Source organism: Syngnathus floridae, chromosome 19, assembly GCF_059516105.1.
Source record: "Syngnathus floridae isolate MCC-2025c chromosome 19, RoL_Sflo_1.0, whole genome shotgun sequence".
In the NCBI taxonomy this organism is placed as follows: Eukaryota; Metazoa; Chordata; class Actinopteri; order Syngnathiformes; family Syngnathidae; genus Syngnathus; species Syngnathus floridae.
In genome coordinates, this window is record NC_142431.1 from 3,640,715 (window position 1) to 3,658,919 (window position 18,205).

The 18,205-nt window shown below is 38.6% G+C and overlaps 2 protein-coding genes and 1 pseudogene across 2 annotated transcripts; 2 read left to right on the forward strand and 1 right to left on the reverse strand.

Annotated features, from left to right (window-relative positions):
* Positions 1–80: 80 nt before the first annotated feature.
* vsnl1a (visinin-like 1a) lies at positions 81–12,776 on the reverse strand. The gene is made up of 4 exons (XM_088362617.1): positions 12,488–12,776; positions 9,046–9,212; positions 2,462–2,677; positions 81–1,842 (listed from the first exon to the last, which is right to left on the reverse strand). Exons 2-4 carry the CDS (start codon positions 9,205–9,207, stop codon positions 1,645–1,647), a joined length of 576 nt encoding a protein of 191 aa, XP_088218743.1. The 5' UTR covers positions 9,208–9,212; positions 12,488–12,776; the 3' UTR covers positions 81–1,644.
* LOC148381706 (uncharacterized) lies at positions 12,665–17,339 on the forward strand. The gene is made up of 5 exons (XM_088362619.1): positions 12,665–13,044; positions 13,850–13,979; positions 15,628–15,771; positions 16,037–16,111; positions 16,562–17,339. Exons 2-5 carry the CDS (start codon positions 13,868–13,870, stop codon positions 16,669–16,671), a joined length of 441 nt encoding a protein of 146 aa, XP_088218745.1. The 5' UTR covers positions 12,665–13,044; positions 13,850–13,867; the 3' UTR covers positions 16,672–17,339.
* On the forward strand, positions 14,243–15,005 carry LOC148381707 (uncharacterized; annotated as a pseudogene).
* Positions 17,340–18,205: the final 866 nt, after the last annotated feature.

Genomic DNA, 18,205 nt, shown 5'->3' on the forward strand with positions numbered 1-18,205 from the left:
TGTCATTTCGAAACAGATAATGCCTGATTAATATTTGCTGAGTGTCTTTCTGTCTGTATTGGAGCAAGAGAGGTAAAACAGCCCATAGAGTTCCTTTTATTAGATTAAATCACAACACAGGGTGTAGTGCAGCCATGTCATCGGGAACACAATACATGCTACAAAAGAATTCTTGTACACAGTTGCCTTTTGCTTACATTTGGCATCTTGAGCTTCGCAACAACAGACATGTAGTTAGAAATGCTCCCCCCCCAAAAAAAAAAAATGTGGTGGACTTTTAAAGGACAAGCTACACTACTGAGGAATAAGTATTAGAACACAATTGCTAATGAAACACTAGACTGTGTTGAATTAAAGTGTAAAATGGGAAGGGTGGACTTATTTACTGAAAGTTAATGATGGGTTCTCTGGGGAAGGCCCCACGCTTCCACTGACCTTCGTGACACTTTGCATTCATACAATGAGCGCCATATATTAAAAAAGTACAAAAAGGCTGAGCGGGTTAATTGTTTAACGAGAAGGGTTGTCCTCTTGTTTCAATGAACGCACTCTTTGACAAAGAACTAAAAAGTTGAAATGCAGGCCTAATTCGACTCAATTTCCATATTTGCACTGACCTGCAAAGATCAGTCTGGAATTTATTGTGTTGAAAAACACATTCATAAATTCTGCCGTCGAAAGGCAATATTTAAAAACCCAATTGATTGATTGATCCTTAATCAGGGATGTATGTTCTAGATTCGTCCCTTCAAATCAATGGCGTGCAATTGTCTCATGACGTGTGATGCTCAAAGTCGGGTTGAGGGTTACTACAGCTAAAATGACACGGCCACAGTATAAGCAGTCAGGGAGAAAAAAAAAAATGGCATCCCACAATGATGTGGTTCCCCACCCTTTTCTTTCAAAAATAAATCTTTTCCTTACAGCTATCAAATTTGATAAGGCTTTCTTGTCCTCAACCGCAGGGTGCAAAATGTTTTAAGCGTTTTAAGGCAGAACCTAAAGGCATGCAAAATATCTACATTTTATTTTTTTTAATTTTTTTAGTATTTCTGACAGTACAAGCATGTTTGAGAAGGAAACGCCGGACAAACCACTTGTCTGTTGTATTATCTAAAGCTAATATTTGACAGATAGAGGCAGATGCATAACCATATAGGAATTTGGTTTGGTTGATTTAAGTAAACACGCACAGCTAGCATCAGTGGAACAACAAATAGAGTATAGCGGAGAATCCAGTGTAGCACGTCATTGATGCTCCGATAGAATGAAACTGGAGGGAAAAAAAAAACATTGCACACTTCACATTTTGGCATTTGATTTTTTTAAAATAATTTAAATATATATTTATATATCTTTATATATTATTTGTGCGTGGCATTATTATACAGTGGCATACTGTTGTGTATATGTACGTGTGTCTGTGTGTGTGTTTATGTTTTGTTAAAGCAAATAACATTCTCATGCACACAAGTGTTTCAAACACAAGAAGCAAGATCCATTGAAAGGTCGTCCAAGCATTTTTTCTGTTATTTGTTCAGTGGAAATAGCTGCAAACTGAATGGAACATGAAATTCTTTCTGTGCAGTCCGTGGCGGTAGCGGCGGTGGCGTCTTGTCGGGCTTGTTCCGCTCGCCCTTCATCTTATTTCTGGAGGTCGCATTGCAGGAGTAATACAATGGAGGGGTCACTCTTGGCCGCCTCTTTGAATTCGTCCAGCGAGATCTGGTCGTCGTTGTTCTTATCCATCTTGGAAAAGATCTTGTCCACACGCTGCGCGGGCGTCAGCCCGTCCTCGTTCATTTTCATCATGATCACTGTGCCCACCATTTTGTAGATTGCCTGCAAGGATGGAATCAGAAGAGCAGAACTTGGAAGGAGGAAGAATAAAAAAGATTATGGCAACAGATTTGGAGGAGCAATATAGTCTCCATTAATGGAGAATTGTTTGTGAATTGTTCCAGTCTAAAAAGCTTTTGGCATCTTGTCTTTATTTAAAAAAGAATTTTGTGGTCCTATGTGGAACCCTGCTAGGTGTGATGACAAATTGTGGCTCCTCTCCATCATGATCAGCAGCTGTTACACCTCCTCCCACTAGGGGGCAGAATAGGACAATAAAAACGCTTCATTCTTCCCTGATTTTCCACTTGCCTGGTTTTGGAGCTCACAGACAAAAAGCCCCAGGCTTGAAGGAAATGTGTGAATTGGCCTTCAAGATCCAAGATATCCAGCAGGCGAATATAGTGACTCATACCGACTGACTCCCGAGTTTATTTCTTGCCTTGGTGTCTCATTGTCAGTGACTCCATAGTTTCACACAATGTCTCCATGGCAAAGAACAAAACTGAGGAAGTTGATTTGCAGTATATTTGTGTGGGCAACCACAACTTATTCGAGAAAGTCGTAAACCGGAGAAGCCCACATTTTGAATTCCACATTTCATGAAATGATCAATCCCTACCTCGATGATCTCCAGCATCTCCACCCGTGTTATCTTGCCATCTCCGTCCAGGTCATACATGTTGAAGGCCCAATTAAGCTTCTGCTCGAAGCTGCCCCGTGATGTGATGGACAACGCACAGATGAACTCTCTGAAGTCGATGGTGCCATCGCTATTCTTGTCGAAGGTCCTAAAGGCGTGCTGGGCGAACTTGGACGCGTCACCATAAGGGAAAAACTACAAGGGGAGAAAAAAGTCAATCTTGTTTTAACGTACTAACAAATTCAAAGGAAAACAACAGCATGTTTGTGTGACCTCTTAATAGATTTAGAAGGTCAACACACTGATTTGTGAAGACCACCCTTTTGTTGGGCTGCCATATCCTGGAACAGCAGGAGACAAATGGGGTTGAGTTGGCGTGAGGACAAAAGCCAACGAAGCAATGAAGGAGAGAAGAAGAAGCAACTGCAGCCTCTTAAGAAGCTGCAAAGTTATGAAACACATTGTGTTATGTAAAATCAGAGCGAGATGGAGGAAAGAAAGTGGGACAGATGGATGAGGCGGCGGCGGGGGGGAAGAGACTAAGATTTCCGTGACTGCAGTACTTTGACTTTTATAAGTTTAAAGCGGCAGCAGGAATTTCTTTAACGAGGGCGATGAGCACTTGATCATATTTCATTAATCCACAGGTGTCAAACTCCAGGCCTGGGGGCCCAGATACGGCCCGCTATATCATTTTATGTGTCCCGCGAAGACAAATTGTGCATCAAATTTGTGTCATTACTAGAATTGCAAATTGTCTTCACTTTTAATAATATCTAACATAAAAATATTTGACCAGTTTTTACTTGAAAATGAGTTATTTGTCAGTTTGTTTTGTTTTCACTGTATATAATATGAAGTGCTCATACATTTATTTATTTAATGGCCCTTCGAAAAGAAGCTATGACTACAATGCGGCCCACGAAAAAAAATTAGTTTGACACCCCTGCCTTAATCAACGACTGGGACAATTAATTCTGCAATATTGATATTAAAAAAAATGACTTCAAAACAATGTAGTTTGGTAAGCTACCAGTTAGCCATGCTTTTTATTAAACTCCGCTCTGTGTTGCCCTCTGCTAAGTCTCATTCCCATCCCGAGGTTGGGTTTTCCAATTCTGTGATGAGGTTGGCTTTACAAGTTGAATGTCAGAGTTTATACAGACACAGCTGAGAGCTAACATCAGTGGATAATTTGAGCCTGGCACAAGCCAGGATGGCGAACGCACACGCAAAACACATACACACACTGTTGTGTAGCAGAACATTAAAGCCTCTCTAATCAGGCTGCAAGCTGGCACTGGTGATCATCCAAACACTTTGATTGGCAGAGAAGGGGAAAGGAGACACTTGACAAGTCGCACTTCAGTGAAAGCCATTTCTCACAGACTGGATGCAACATCGAAGAACAGATGCATAATTCAGTTCGTGATGGAGCACACACACACACACACGTGGTGAAATGCACAAAGAAGCTCATCAGGAAGTGAGAAAAGGATTTAACAAGTTTGGGTTGAAAATAACCCCCTTAGCAGCAACCCCCAGATCCAAATTTGTGTTTTGCTTGGTGCTCTTTAGATAAGAGCTAAGCTGGACAGACATCTTGCAGCTTAAAAGCTTTCAGTGATGAGCTTGCAAGGGTCAGGATTTCAAATGGGGAGATTTTGTTATTCTATGTTGCAGTTTGGGGAGTTGCAGATTGCATGTAACTGGATTAGCCGTTATCTGGAAAGTAAAAAGGATCGAATAGAGCCAAATTATAAATACAGTATATTAAAAAAAAATCTCCAATTTGAAGCGATTAAAATTCCCTCACTCATTATATTGTGTTTGATGTTGCAATTCCTCTCCTGCTTGATCAATAATTAAATTAAACTAGCTATGGGCATACAGAGCCTTATTAAAAGTGGACTGAAAAGTATATGTGACGTTTATGGAAAATAATTATTTTGAATTTGTGCTTTATAACAAAATTGAATTGGAGTGAATTCAATTCAGCTGCATCCCTTGGGGGCTAATTTACTCATTGAGTTTCCCTGCCAATCACATGACCAGTTAGACTGGGAGAAGATCCAGAGCCACTTTCAAGACATTTCAGACTAGTCACAATGCTCCGCTCGGGAATAACCAAGCACTATATTACTGAGATTTATAAATACTTTATGATTTTAGAAATCTATTCATTAACAGGACAACATTACAAATGTGTGCAATATTCACACTGCTGCCGTTCCCTGCCTCCGATGTGCTGACTGTGTTCTAATTCAGATACAGATGGGCGGCCAAGCAGGAGTGTGACTCATTGCTTGGCTGCCAGGCTTGGTAGGTGAACCTGGGGTTTACTCTCCGCTTGTTGTGACGCAGTTTGCATGGAAACATTCATCGGCAAGCAGCTTGAGTGAAGTGAGAAGGCCTTTTTAAACACTCAGCATCGGCTTGTAACCTTCTCACGCTTATCCGTGCACAAAGACAATGCCAGAGAAGAGCGGAAGCAAAAGAGGGTAGACTGAGAATTCATGCGTAAGCGTGTGATGTGATGCAACTGTGACACACAAGCTCTTGTTCTAGATTATCTGGATGGCCATAATGTGGTTGAATTTTTTTTTACAGTCATAAATCCATAATAGTGTACATAGTATAATGTCCTGTCTTTGCATGCATGTATGCATAAGATTACTATTTTTTACATAGTATTGTCATATTTTACCATCATGTATTTTTTGCTTGGTATATTGGCAAATCACTGTTTCACCAATTACCCAAAAGTGTTTATAAGCGAGCTTACTTAAATTAGGTTAGCCAGCTGATTTTTATGGGTAATGATTTTGTTTTGTAGATTACAACTAAACTAACTAACACTGTTGCATAAATTAGTTTCCATGTTCCAATGTATTATAGGTTGGATTATCTTAAATATTTTTTCTTCCATGATATTTTTCTATTGCTTTAACAAAGCAAAGCAAAAAAAACAATTTTAATAATTATAGTATTCAATTACAGTACAGTTAAAATATTCATGAACCCTAGAGTGTGCTCAGATGCAGTGCAAAACACTAATAAAGGATCTGTGGTTTCTAACCACTTGTGGTGGTGTTAGCATTTCCCTCTATAATGGGATGCTCATAATGCGGTAGGCTGTTTGTTGTGGAGTTCCCATGACGGAGCTGGACGTGCATATTAAAAGTGGAAACATTCATTGTGTTACAAGTTTTGTTTCCTGGCCTGGCTCCAGCAGGAGCCCGTCGAAAACAAGTTCCAAAAATTGGTTTCATCGTAGAGACGCTTTCAGACATGCTCTGTGTTCTTTGGGGCTAAAATTGAACTTTAGTTTGGATTAACTTAAAATTTTATACAAATTTCTTGCCTTGGAATTTTTTCTCAAGGACGGAATTCCTATAGGAGGGAAATATGATTTGATATACACTTCCGCACTATAAGGCGCACCGGTTTATAAAGCGCACCTTCAATGAATGGCCCATTTTAAAACTTTGTCCATATATACGTAAGTCCATATATTTGGACACGCCTGCTGTAGTGGCTCAATATTGGTCCATATATAAGGCGCACCGGATTATAAGGCGCACTGTCGGCTTTTAAGAAAATTGGAGGTTTTTAGGTGCGCCTTATAGTGCGGAAAATACGGTACATCTTAATCAAAACATTCATTTTTCAAAGAATGAAAAAGGGACCTTTTTGTAAATGATATTTTGAATTTGATATTACTGCCTTTAAAATTAGATTAAAAAAAAAGTTCTGAACTTATTCCTTTCATTCAACTCTCACATGTGCAATGTCTAAAAATCCTGTATGCTAAAGTACACGAGTGTGAATGAATCACAGTGATGGTTGACTCGTCTGAGTTCATCAGGCAGCGTTCGTTCGGTTCTCACTGAGATGGGTGTGAATGTAAGTGTGAATGGGTTGTTTCTATATGTGCCTTGTGACTGACTGGCGACAAGTCCATAGTAGCTTGTAACAGGCTCCAAGCGTGTTTTTCATGTGTGGAAATTGAATCGATGGTTGAGTGTGATGGATCGCCTGTGTCAACGTGTCAACATGAGTCCAGGGTGTACCTCACATTGCACCCTTAGCATCCTAGTGACCCTGAAATGAATAAATAGTAGCCAATATATGAATGCAATGACATTTTCCAAATACGGTAATCCAGAAAAAGCACGTTTGCTGACCTAAGAATAAATAAATTATATATTGGTGTCCATGCTCATCTTGCTCAACATGTTCGTAATGATCTTTGAGCGTGACAAGTGTTTCAGCTCTTGTTCCAAATGGCTTACAAAGGAGCTGATGTATCTGGCATGTGAAATTTCACACACTGACGTATAAGAGCCTCAGTGAATGAAATGTCACAACTCGACAGCCATCCCTTTTGGCTACGGTGGTGTCAACAATAGCACCGCATAACTTCCAACTTCATTTTGAAGTCAAACTTTTTCCTTTGGTGTTATTGACCAACATGTTTTTACATGAATTAAGATGGAAATCATTTGTGCCATATTATCCAGGCATTCAAACATCCAATTGTAAGACTACTTCTCCTGCTATACTGTTTAACTAAATATTTCCTATTTTCATGACCAAATAATAATAAAATAAAAAAAGGGCAATTTGCGCCGATGTGGGTGTGAACAAAGTCCATACACTGGGTTGCCCAGCATGGCACAGCATATCAAGAGGAATGAAAATTACATGTAGCCACTTTTCTTTTAAATACATTTTCTTTAGGCTGATTTTGTAAAAGTGCTGCATTTTTTTTTGTTTGGATTTTGCATGTGTTGCATGACTCCATCAGAGTTATAACTAGTAAATAATGCACACAGACACACATTCATATTTTTCCTGTTTTTGCCCCTTGCTTTCCTGTTTTCAAGCAACACTACCCCCCCCCCCCCTCTTATACGTACACAATCACTCTTCACGGGAACAATGTGTCCTGTTAATGTGAGGTTACAGCAGATTGTTTTTCCACTTATCAGCTTGCTGGATTTAAATAAAGCCCTATCATGGATTCCCTGTTGCCTAGAAACACAATAGGTTGCATCAATAAAGGGATATTCCATTCAATTTGTGGCTATTTTGTACCTGCCTGTGCTTTTTGTTATTGTAATTTTCATATTTACTTTATGTAAAAAAAAACTGTGTGGTGAATTCTGATATTTGGGTTGTTCTATTTTAAATAATTTGAAGAATGTTATTAGAATTAATGAGCGGAAATGGAAATTTCACATAGTTTTTCAATTGAAAGCTTCCGAGCCATGACGCAAAAGTTTCTTTCCAGGTTGGGAGCTGATGCGTGAACTCCATTGGCATTTTAAAGGAAGTGCACTTGTGACCTCAGTGCCCGTGCAGGAGGGTCTTATGTAACTGAAGCACCCTCTGGCATTTCCTGGCACCGGTTATAAAAGATTAATGCTCATTCTTACGCTGCTCACAATGCAGGCTAGCATCCGAAGTCTGAAGAATTGTACATAATGGGATTAAACACAAATAAAAATGACGTATACACCAATGTAATCAGAGTAACTATACAATTACACAGCCATTTTATCAAACTATAATAGGCGGTAATTGAATTCAGTTTTTAAAATTGTTTTTAAAATACAAATTAGACTCCTCTAAAAGGCAGGCAGGCAACAAATAGTTGTAATATTTCTCCAAAAACCCTCCCAGTTGTATTTTTTGTCAGTTCAATTGTGAAATCGTCACTGTTTATAAGACTAAATGAAATGAATAAGTCATTGAATAAATTCACACCCGCTGTTTAATGAGATACAGTAGGACAAATATTAACGTGAGTAGAGGCCAGTCTGATATCTGCATCTCTGTTGGTTTTCTGCCTAGATACAGAAACAGCAAATGGGACCATGCCGATAGTCAATTTATGATCAACAAAATTGATTAATGCTGAGTAGTAAAAAGGCTGGAAAAATAAATATAATATATTTTTACTCACAGCAATGTCAATCATTAAATTTAGTTAAAATAAGTTCATAATGAGCTAATTTTACCAGTCTGTCTTGCTGATATATTCATACAACTATCTAGCAAAAAAAAAAAAAATATATATATATCTTTGGATGTTTAAAAGGTTTCAGCAAGATAATATCTGGTTCATATTTCTGGAAAAAATAAAAAGACTGAAAACGCAGGCATGTCTGTGGGAGTGATCATGGCCGATTGAATTCATAACCAATCAAAGCGGCTAACTAACTAACCACTAATTTTAAAATAACAAATTTTAAAAGAACACTTTTTTTTTAATTTAGGTTGCTCACTTTGAGGTTTTCAACCACCTTCAATCCAACCATTTTAGCAATCATCGTTGCTACGATGTGACCCCAAGGTCAACTGAGTGCAGAATGCTCCCATTGTGATTTTAAAATTGGAGATGGGACTCTGCTTTTGTTCAGTCTAGTGAACGTGTGTGCTTGAGTGCACAGGATTGATTCCTCCTTTGATTTTTCTCTATTCTTGGACCTTGGAAGAAGGCAACCATCTATTTTGGGATGAAAGCATTTGACCAAAACTTGCTGCGTATGATTCACCTTGACATAGAGTTGCTGGAACTCCTCTAGGTTCAGACGTCCAGTGGGACAGTCCTTCAGGAAACCCTTGTACCACTGCTTCAGCTCATGTTCATTGAATTCTGTATTCTTCACCAGGTCTTCCATCACCTCGGGGGTCAGCTTGCTGTTCTGTTTCCCCATTTTGCCTGCACACAAACACACACACACATACAAATGTCTATTACAAAAAGAGAGTGGTGATTGAATGAAAACTGAGATTGCTGCAGAACTCTGTGTTTAGTAATAAGTTCAGCTATGAGACATACTACATTTTTCTTTCTTCATTTCATCAGCTAGCTTTATTAGTTTTTTTCATATTTAGAAGCAGCCAGTCAGAACCAATGAAATCAGTTCAGCCAGAAGTGTCAGACACATTATTTGAACTTTCATTTTCTGCCATAATATCCACAATTGAGTGGAAATCTAAAATGTGGGGATTTGTTGTGGTAATTATGGTGCAGCAATAATGGGAATCCCTACGAGTTAAATGGCAATCTGTCAGTGACAACAAAAACAAAGCCATCTGCGCAAAAAATGGAAGCCATTTGGTGATTTGCAGGATATTTACGCCCTTACGATCATGTTGAACATTTGAAACACTCAGACAAGACCGAGGCTCACAAGTCGTGTCATTTTATGTAGACTTGTAATTATAGATAAACACTAGCCATGACTGACTGTCATCAAAACTAGACATTGGATTCTAAGATGCTATTTCAGCCATGACATTTGAGCTAATCAAGGCTCTATTCTTTTTGATTTGTGTTCACATCTTAAAAGGAGCAGATTGCAACGAAACAATACAGAGATGCACGACATTTTCTTGATAAAATAAATTGGTAATCTGATGTATTTGTGTAAAAACAATATAACAAGGCTGATGGATTCATTTGGGCAGCGATGGTGTGATAATGGAGTCAATTCCAGTTGCATAAAATGGCCGCCGAGAAATAATGTTCTCATGAATAAATAACTCTTTTGTTCACTTTGGACAAACCCAATAGCTACTCTGTAAATTACATTTTCAAATGAGAAATATGATGTGTTTGTATTACATTATGAGATGAATTGTAAACTTGAATGAAAAATTCTTACTGTGTTGAGTATTTTCAATGACACAATCCTCTTTTATTTATCATTTTTCCAAAGATATCAATAAAAGTATCAGTGGAAAAAAAACGGGGAACTTCCTAGTCACCACTGCTTGTGCAGTGAAGCAAAGAAGTTCCATCTTATATTATATCAACCTTGAGAGGACACTTAAAAAAAAAATCCTGAGTGATGGTGCAGCAGTGAAAGTGAGTAAACAGAACATATAACAGCGTTTTGACTTTTGTATGTTGTCAGACTAGATGGGTAGAACCTTGAGGCGGCAGTTGTCAGAAGATAGATGAGATTTTTGGGGGGTGGAATAGGTGTGTGTGTGTGTGTGTGTGTGTGTGTGTGTGTGTGTGTGTGTGTGTGTGTGTGTGTGTGTGAGCTTTTGGTAGACTCTAAAGCAGAGGTGTCAAACTCAAGGCCCGGGGGCCAGATACGGCCCGCCATATCATTTTATGTGGCCCGCAAATTGTGCATCAAATTCGTGTGTCATGACTAGAATTGCAAATTCTCTTCACTTTTAATATCTTTTTTTTAAATATTTGATCAGTTTTTACTCGTCTGATTTGCAAACGAGTTATTTATCAGTTTGTTTTGTAGCTTTTACTGTATATAATGAGGTGCTCATACCTTTATTTTGATTGACTGTCATAATGGCCCTTTGAAAGAAGCTATGGCTACAATGCGGCCTGCAAAAAAAATGAGTTTGACACCCCTGCTCTAAAGAATAGTCTGCTCCAACAAATACCACCAACATAGGACACATACTATTGTGGTATGACCCTTGCTTGGGGTGCAAAAGGTCCAACTGCTGAAATCTAATGGAAAACTAACTGCTTACAAGGAAAGACAAGGATACAATCTGCAACCTTAAATTACACACTTGCATCATTTTATTTTAGTAAATAGCGTGCATCTTGATTTTCATGCAGAGTCAAGCCTCCTTTAGCATGTTTGAGAATTTGGCACCACTGCGCTGCGCTATGCTGGGCGTGTCTCTGAGCAAGCTGTTCTGTACATCCACCCTACTGTGTATACTAGATAGATCTCACACTGAGTTTCACCTAAAACATAATTAGCGATCCAAAGCAACTCATAAAGACGATTTGACCATGGAACATGTCATTCGAAAAAATTTTAGCGTTTCCACTGTTTACCGTGATGGAGTGTTCAGTCAATTCATTAGATGACTCTATTTGTCTTTTTACTTCTTGTCAGTGATCATATTAAAACAAACGTTGGCATGACATGATTTTCTGCATGAGCGAATACATATTTTTGATATGCACACACGCACGCACACACTTTCCTCTTCATTCAAAATACAGGCATCAGAGCTGACGTTGTGTATTTTAGTTCCTTGTTGCTTTGTTGCATAGTATGGAAGACAAAAGGCAGATTCTAATTGTTGATATAATTGCTTCAGGAATGAAAAAGACATTCAAGCAACATTTCTTTCTGAAGCGAATGCAAAACCAGTGAACACACACACTTATCTTACTTGGTGATACCTCAAGGGAAAAATTCTACATCTATCTTAGTTTAGAAAAGTGCCAGTGGAGGTCAGTGCGCAATGCAGAAGAGCAAAATGACTCCAGACTAAATAGTTTTTTTGTCCTTCTAACACTTGAGGATAGACTAAAAGGGGGAATCAATGCCGACCAGTCGTCAGCATGTATGCGGATGTCAAGACAACACTAAGGTTGATCTAACATCGTGCAGAAAGATCATCACCACAGTCAGGCGGTGGGATGGCTATTACATAACACAAGCTCCCTTTACCATCATTCGCTTGATGACCTTGAAAAGGAGCCCTGACAGGGGGGAGAAATAAGCTTTGGACAATGCAGATGGTGTTCTGTAAACACATGATTAATAATAGGTGTGTTTCAGTATATCTGTGCGTGTCAGCATGCAGAATGATCAAGAGTGCCGATCATCATGAAAAAAGATGAGGAGGTGTGGTCAACCTGCACTGGTTGGTAAAAAAGTAATGGACTGATTATGGAAAACACTTCATGTTCATCTTCCTTTCTCACACACGCGCATGAACGCGCGCACGGAGAGTTGCAACTTGCATTTGATTTGGTGAGCTATATTGAATGAATGAATTTTTATCGTACAGGACAAGTAGTCAAGCTCTTCACTTTAGTTGTTGAATCGGAACTCACGCAAATGTACATTTTATGACCCAAAAGCCATCCGGATAAACATCTAATATTATTCTCAAAGAAGCAGAAGGGATGACGCACCATATTGCATCCTAATATTAAATAATATGTAAATAAATAAATACACTAATGTTGAATGGAACATATCTTACCTGAAAAGTCGAATAGGGAAGTCCGATCTAATATATGGAGAGATCCAAAACTGCAAGGACGAAAAAAAAGAAAAGAAACGTCCTTAGTCGAGCTTGTGTTGTAGTTCTTTCTATCGGATTTTTATTTTCTTTGAAATGATGAGTATTGTAATGTCGTTGGTTGTGATAGTGAGCGGTGCAGGTGCGTAGGATGCTGCTGCTAAATGCACACTGCCGTGATGCACTGAGCAAGAGGGAGAGGGGGGAGATGCGCTTATCTCCTCTGTGTGTGCTCATATGCTTCCCTAAACTGCGCGTGACGTGAAATGGCATAAAACAGCCTTTTCACGCATACACCAAATGTTGCAGTGCGTAAATAATCGGCTACAGTTAGCCAAACATCAAATATGACACCGGGTTATTTCGAAATCGGTCCGAGAATGACGTCATATTTCTCTCAGGCACTTTGGCGCCAATCAAGGTTCTCGACAGTGAAGCCATTTTAAGCTAGATGCTAACTAGAGGGAAAGTGGCGCCCTGTTGTCGGCTCCTGGTTAAACTGGGAGGCAGGTTTAAAGGTCAGTTGAGTGTGTGAGTTATTAACTATATTAATTATTCCTACTACTAGCCATATTATTCTTTTGTTCAGACAAGTTGCAAGGTCTTACCTTAGTAGCTTTTCCTGACAGTTTCGGCAGTAACTTCCGCCTTCTTCAGTGTCCAAAGTACTACTACTACTACCACTATTACTAGTACTACTAGTACTACTACTATCTACTACTGCTATTATTATTAGTTCATATGTAGATTGTAGAGTGTTAGATATGGAGTTAGATTGGAGTCAAAAGTTTTGTACTTGAAAAAAATGAAACTCGTACTTGAACAAATAAAACTTGAAACTGAAAATGAGCGTGTTGAGTTTGAAATTGACAAATAAAAATATTTTTTGGGAGTTGAAAATAGATGGAAATAGATAGAAATAGATAGAAATAAATGGAAGTGAAACCTGAAAATAAATATTTTAGCCCAAAAAATTACCAAAAAGAAGCAAAACTATTTTCAATTCAAAAAAGAATATTTTTATTTTGAGTACATTTTTATTTTTTTCAAGTTTCAAGCTCAACACTTTTTTTATTATTTATAGTTTTATTTGTTCAAGTACGAGTTTTGTTTTATCAAGTCCAAAACCTTTGACCCCCATCTACCTCCATCGTTAAAGTGCTAAGACTTAAACCTAAACTGTTTCAACAGTATTGTTACTGCTGAACACATTATTTGCCTTTCACCCATCAATGAAAGACAGGTCAGCACTACTATCTTTTTTACTTTATATTTGATGTGCAACATAGAGTATAATCAGCATTTCTATTTATTTTTTGACAGGTTTCAGTTGTGAAGAAAATGGATTTTACAGTGCAGGGACGATTGAGCCTTGAACCAGAGATTGAAAGTTCTCTCTCCTCCAAAAGAATGAAGCAAGACTGTACAGTGACGAATAATGCAGGCACCAGAGGTGGGCAATTTACCAAATTTTGCTGGTCTGTCTTTCGTCCTTGTTATTCTAAAAGTATTTCCTTCATTAGTTCCGTCATCGGCCCGTCAGTCTGTCTATCGTCAATCAAAACAAAACGTCATAGTCCAACAGATGAAAAACCTAATTTGATTACACTGGTGGCTTACTTTAACTAGAATCAGCATTCCACCCCAACATCACGAGGTCCTATGGGCCTGCTGCACACAAAATATCTGAATGGCGCCTGTGTGACAAAGATGTAGACACTGCTCTATAAATCCCTTAAAGACAAACCTCCTGTTGATTGCAGCTTACCTTTTACAATGGATTGCCCAATGATGCGGAAGTCAGATATCAGATAAATATCTCTTGTGACTCTAACCAATATGACACTATTATTGTTAGAACATGCAGCCAATCTGCTGGCACTGCATTTGCAAGTAATCAAAAGGAGGAGGATTTTACTGATCCTATCTTCCAACAGGGACTGAGGCAGGATGAGGGAGAGAAATCACTCAGTCATATTGAGGAGTTTCAATTATTTGTCTCTTCACCTGATAAGAATATTCCCTTTATGTTGGCTGTGGATAAAAGAAAAATGGACACGTGTCACGATATGTGTGACAGAGAAACAAATGACCAAGCTAACGATAAAGGAGCAAGCGACACAGCCTCTCCCTTTGAATGTACTGAGGTGTCACTTATCTCTAGTCATGCTACACCAGCCGAATACATTTCATCTGGGACCGAAAACCTCGATAACTTAGACGGCAGCTGAAACAGAGAGGGAAAAAGACCGTGATATGTCGGTGAGAATCAGCACAGAGTCTGCTGAAGCAGATAATGATGGCAGACCCTTACAGAGTAATCGAGCCCGCAGTCTGGAGCAAAACTGTCAGGAAGGCTGAAGAGAATTGCTGTAACTGTGAGAGCCTCGCAGGTGAAGAATTACCTTCATCAGTAATCGTCTGTGAACTGGAAATACATCTTCCTCCCATGTCTGATGCCAGATCAACTTTAGATTAGGAAGTTAACTCTCCTAACCAGAGCGGACCATGACAGCATGAAGACGAAAATGAGAACTTGAGTCAGTTTTTGTTCCTTCCTTCAGAATGCACAACTGGCTATGAAGGAAGCTGTCATCCGACATCAAGTTCTATTCCTAACATCAGTCCAAAACCTCTTCCAGCTGGAGATGGAAGACAACATAACTGTACTAGAAGACATCATTTGAAATAATAGTCCAGCTGTTTGCCTGTCAGATGCAACTACCTAAAGGGCCCAGCATGTTAAACATTCCTCTCCTGCAGACGCCATAAGAGATGAGCCAAAGGAAATCAAAGAAATGACAGGAGGAATAAATCAAATAAAACAAACTGAGCAATGAGAACTTCAGGTTACAAACACGAGTCAAAGAGGTTAAGAGCGGTCACCCATCTGACACCAGGAGAGGAAGCTATACATGACATGACAGCTGATCTGTCTCAATTAAGCATCATTTTAGATCTTTGGATGAAATTAAAATTGGAATTGTTACTCTACACTTTCTGTATATTTAATGATGACGTCTGACTTTTTTCCTTGTCACAATTTAAACCTATTTCACTAAGTTTTGTAATATTATGGTTCCATGTATATTTTCATTTAGATTCTTATGAAACCGGCAGCATGGAAACATGTGTCACAGATCCAGAGGCTTGTTATAAAACCACCTATGGAGGTGACCAGGAAGTGCACATTGGCTGCCACATTTCCCCAGAAGCTTTAAATCCCGCTCCAGAAAAACACAAAGGTTAATATTCATTTATTTTTTTGCCCTGTGGAGCTTGATAATGATTTGTTTTTAACTTTGCTCCAGAAAATCTAAATGTTTGAAAGAAATCATTTCGTAACCTCTTCTCAGCATTCAGAGGTTCATTTTCCTTCCTCGGTTACCTGCAGGGAAACGATAACACTGGCATGAATGGAGGCACATCGTATGAGGAGGAGCAGATAACAAATAAAATAGGATTAGCCACTCATCCCTGGCTGTGTCTCACTTTCAATGTCGCTTTCAGAGACCCAGCAGACAGAGCTGAAAAGGACAGCATGGTCACCGTCTTTCGTGTGGCGACCTCTCAAGCAAAGCCACGGTGAGTTAGTGATCGCAATCTTAATTCAAATGTGATGATAATTGTTACTATCAGAATGATATGTTCCCCCTCAGGAAGTAGTTTACATTAGGTTTAAGGTTTTTTTTCCAAAACAATATCATTACCTCTCATGATGGCACCTTTTTGTTACACTGCACAATGGTATAGAGACATTTAGACAAACATTGGAGTCTTACAACTTCAAATATGTGTCCGCTTGTGTTACGTAAATTCAGTGTGTATTCATCTTCATGAAGAATAACGTTAGAAAGAAGAAAAACGCACAGAAAAAGGCAAACACACGCCCACAATTAAACTTCTAACTAACAAGAATACAATGCTGACAGCAGGAGGAGAGGCTTAACGAAAGTAAAAGTATTGACGTCGTCAAGGTTATTTACCATGCATGCAATAAAACAAATGCTTACTACGTTGTGCTTTTGTGCGCAGCACCATTTTGGGAGGCCAGCAAACTGGGGATGTGCACACGGCCAATCCGACTCGGACTGGCCAGAATGGCCAAGCCCAACTCTGTGCGACGTTTCCACCCGTACAAATGAGATGTAGCAAAGTCAGGTGAGAAGAGTTCTCATATGTTATGTGAGTGTTGCAGGAAGTCACACATTTGCATCTGATATCCAGATATTTATTCTTGTTTAATATTCCTTTTGAATCGTCGATGTGGCTCCAAAATACCTCTCTTATTGCCCTCATGAAATATTCATATTATTCATTAAATAAGGTAATATTTAAATAAAAGATAGTTCATGAAATCCAAAACATGTATCCCCATAATTGGCTTTAATGTATTTTCACGTAGGTGTTTTTATACAATATGCAACTTGCTCCAGTTGTGTGTGGGCGTTCATAGTCAAGCTACCGTAAGTGCAAAATTCTCTGTCCTTGTGTTTTTTTCTTTGTTTTGTTTTTCATTATATGACTTCTACAATGGAGCCTTGAGGTATTTTATTGGGGATTAGCTGGAGTTAGGGAATTAGACATTCTTAAAGGAGAAGGATACAGTCGTGTACATATCGGGGACACAGGGAAGCAACTTTGTAATATTGAAGAGCAAATTTTTGCATTTCACTTTATAACAAATGAACACTTGACTTTGTTTTGTATTCATTGAACAGTTTAAATTTCTTAAATTCACAATATCCATAGCACTTTCTTGTCTCGAAACAGAAATTTAAAACAAAAACGTACGTTTCAGTCCAAACTCACATTTCTTACATCAAAACAAAGCAGCTAGTGTCAGCTAGTGGATTGTTGTTGTTTAATTTTTAAATCATACAGGTTTCTTGTGCTTCAGGTGATAATTCACATCAGCAAAAAAAAATATCTCTGGTGAAGTAAGAAATTTGTTTACTCGCTCCTTTGTGGAAAAAACTTGGCAGCTATGTGTGTTTCTGCTTGGTGTTTGTTTTGATATTACAATATGTTTGCATTGACGGCAGTTCTCTGCACAACCAGTGTGTATATAGCCTCAATGTAGCAAGCTGTCATAAGGGAGCATCTTTGCCCAGCAACCAAAATGAGGCTGAAGCACACATTACAACACTGTACTGTGCTGTGTGTGCAGCCAACCGGTCATGTATTTGTTGCTCTGTGCAGATCAATAGCAATCACAGGACCACAGACGCAGTTAGTATATGACCCACTTGGAAACTGAAAACACAACCCAGAATGTCCATCGCTGTTGCCGATGTGGAGCATTGCAAACTAAATTAACATATTAAAAGGACTTTATGCAAACACTTTTACGTATTCATAGTGCAGTGATTGGAGGCATCTAACATAAAACAGCACTTCTTTTTTTTTTTTTAAATCACAGTTGTGCACAACTGAAAAGTAGCTCACGGCAGTGGGAAAGAAAACACATTTAAAAATGTGTTTTTAATTTGAGGTTTTCGAACAAAATGGCCTAGAAAATGGGCTACTTTTGAAGACTCTTTATTATTTGCACAAAAAAGTTTTTAGGTAATAGAACCATTAAATGTGAAAAACAACCAATATTAATGTTAAATAATGAATGTACTACATACGTTGTGTCAAAATTGCAATATCACAAATATAAAATCTTAATTGTCA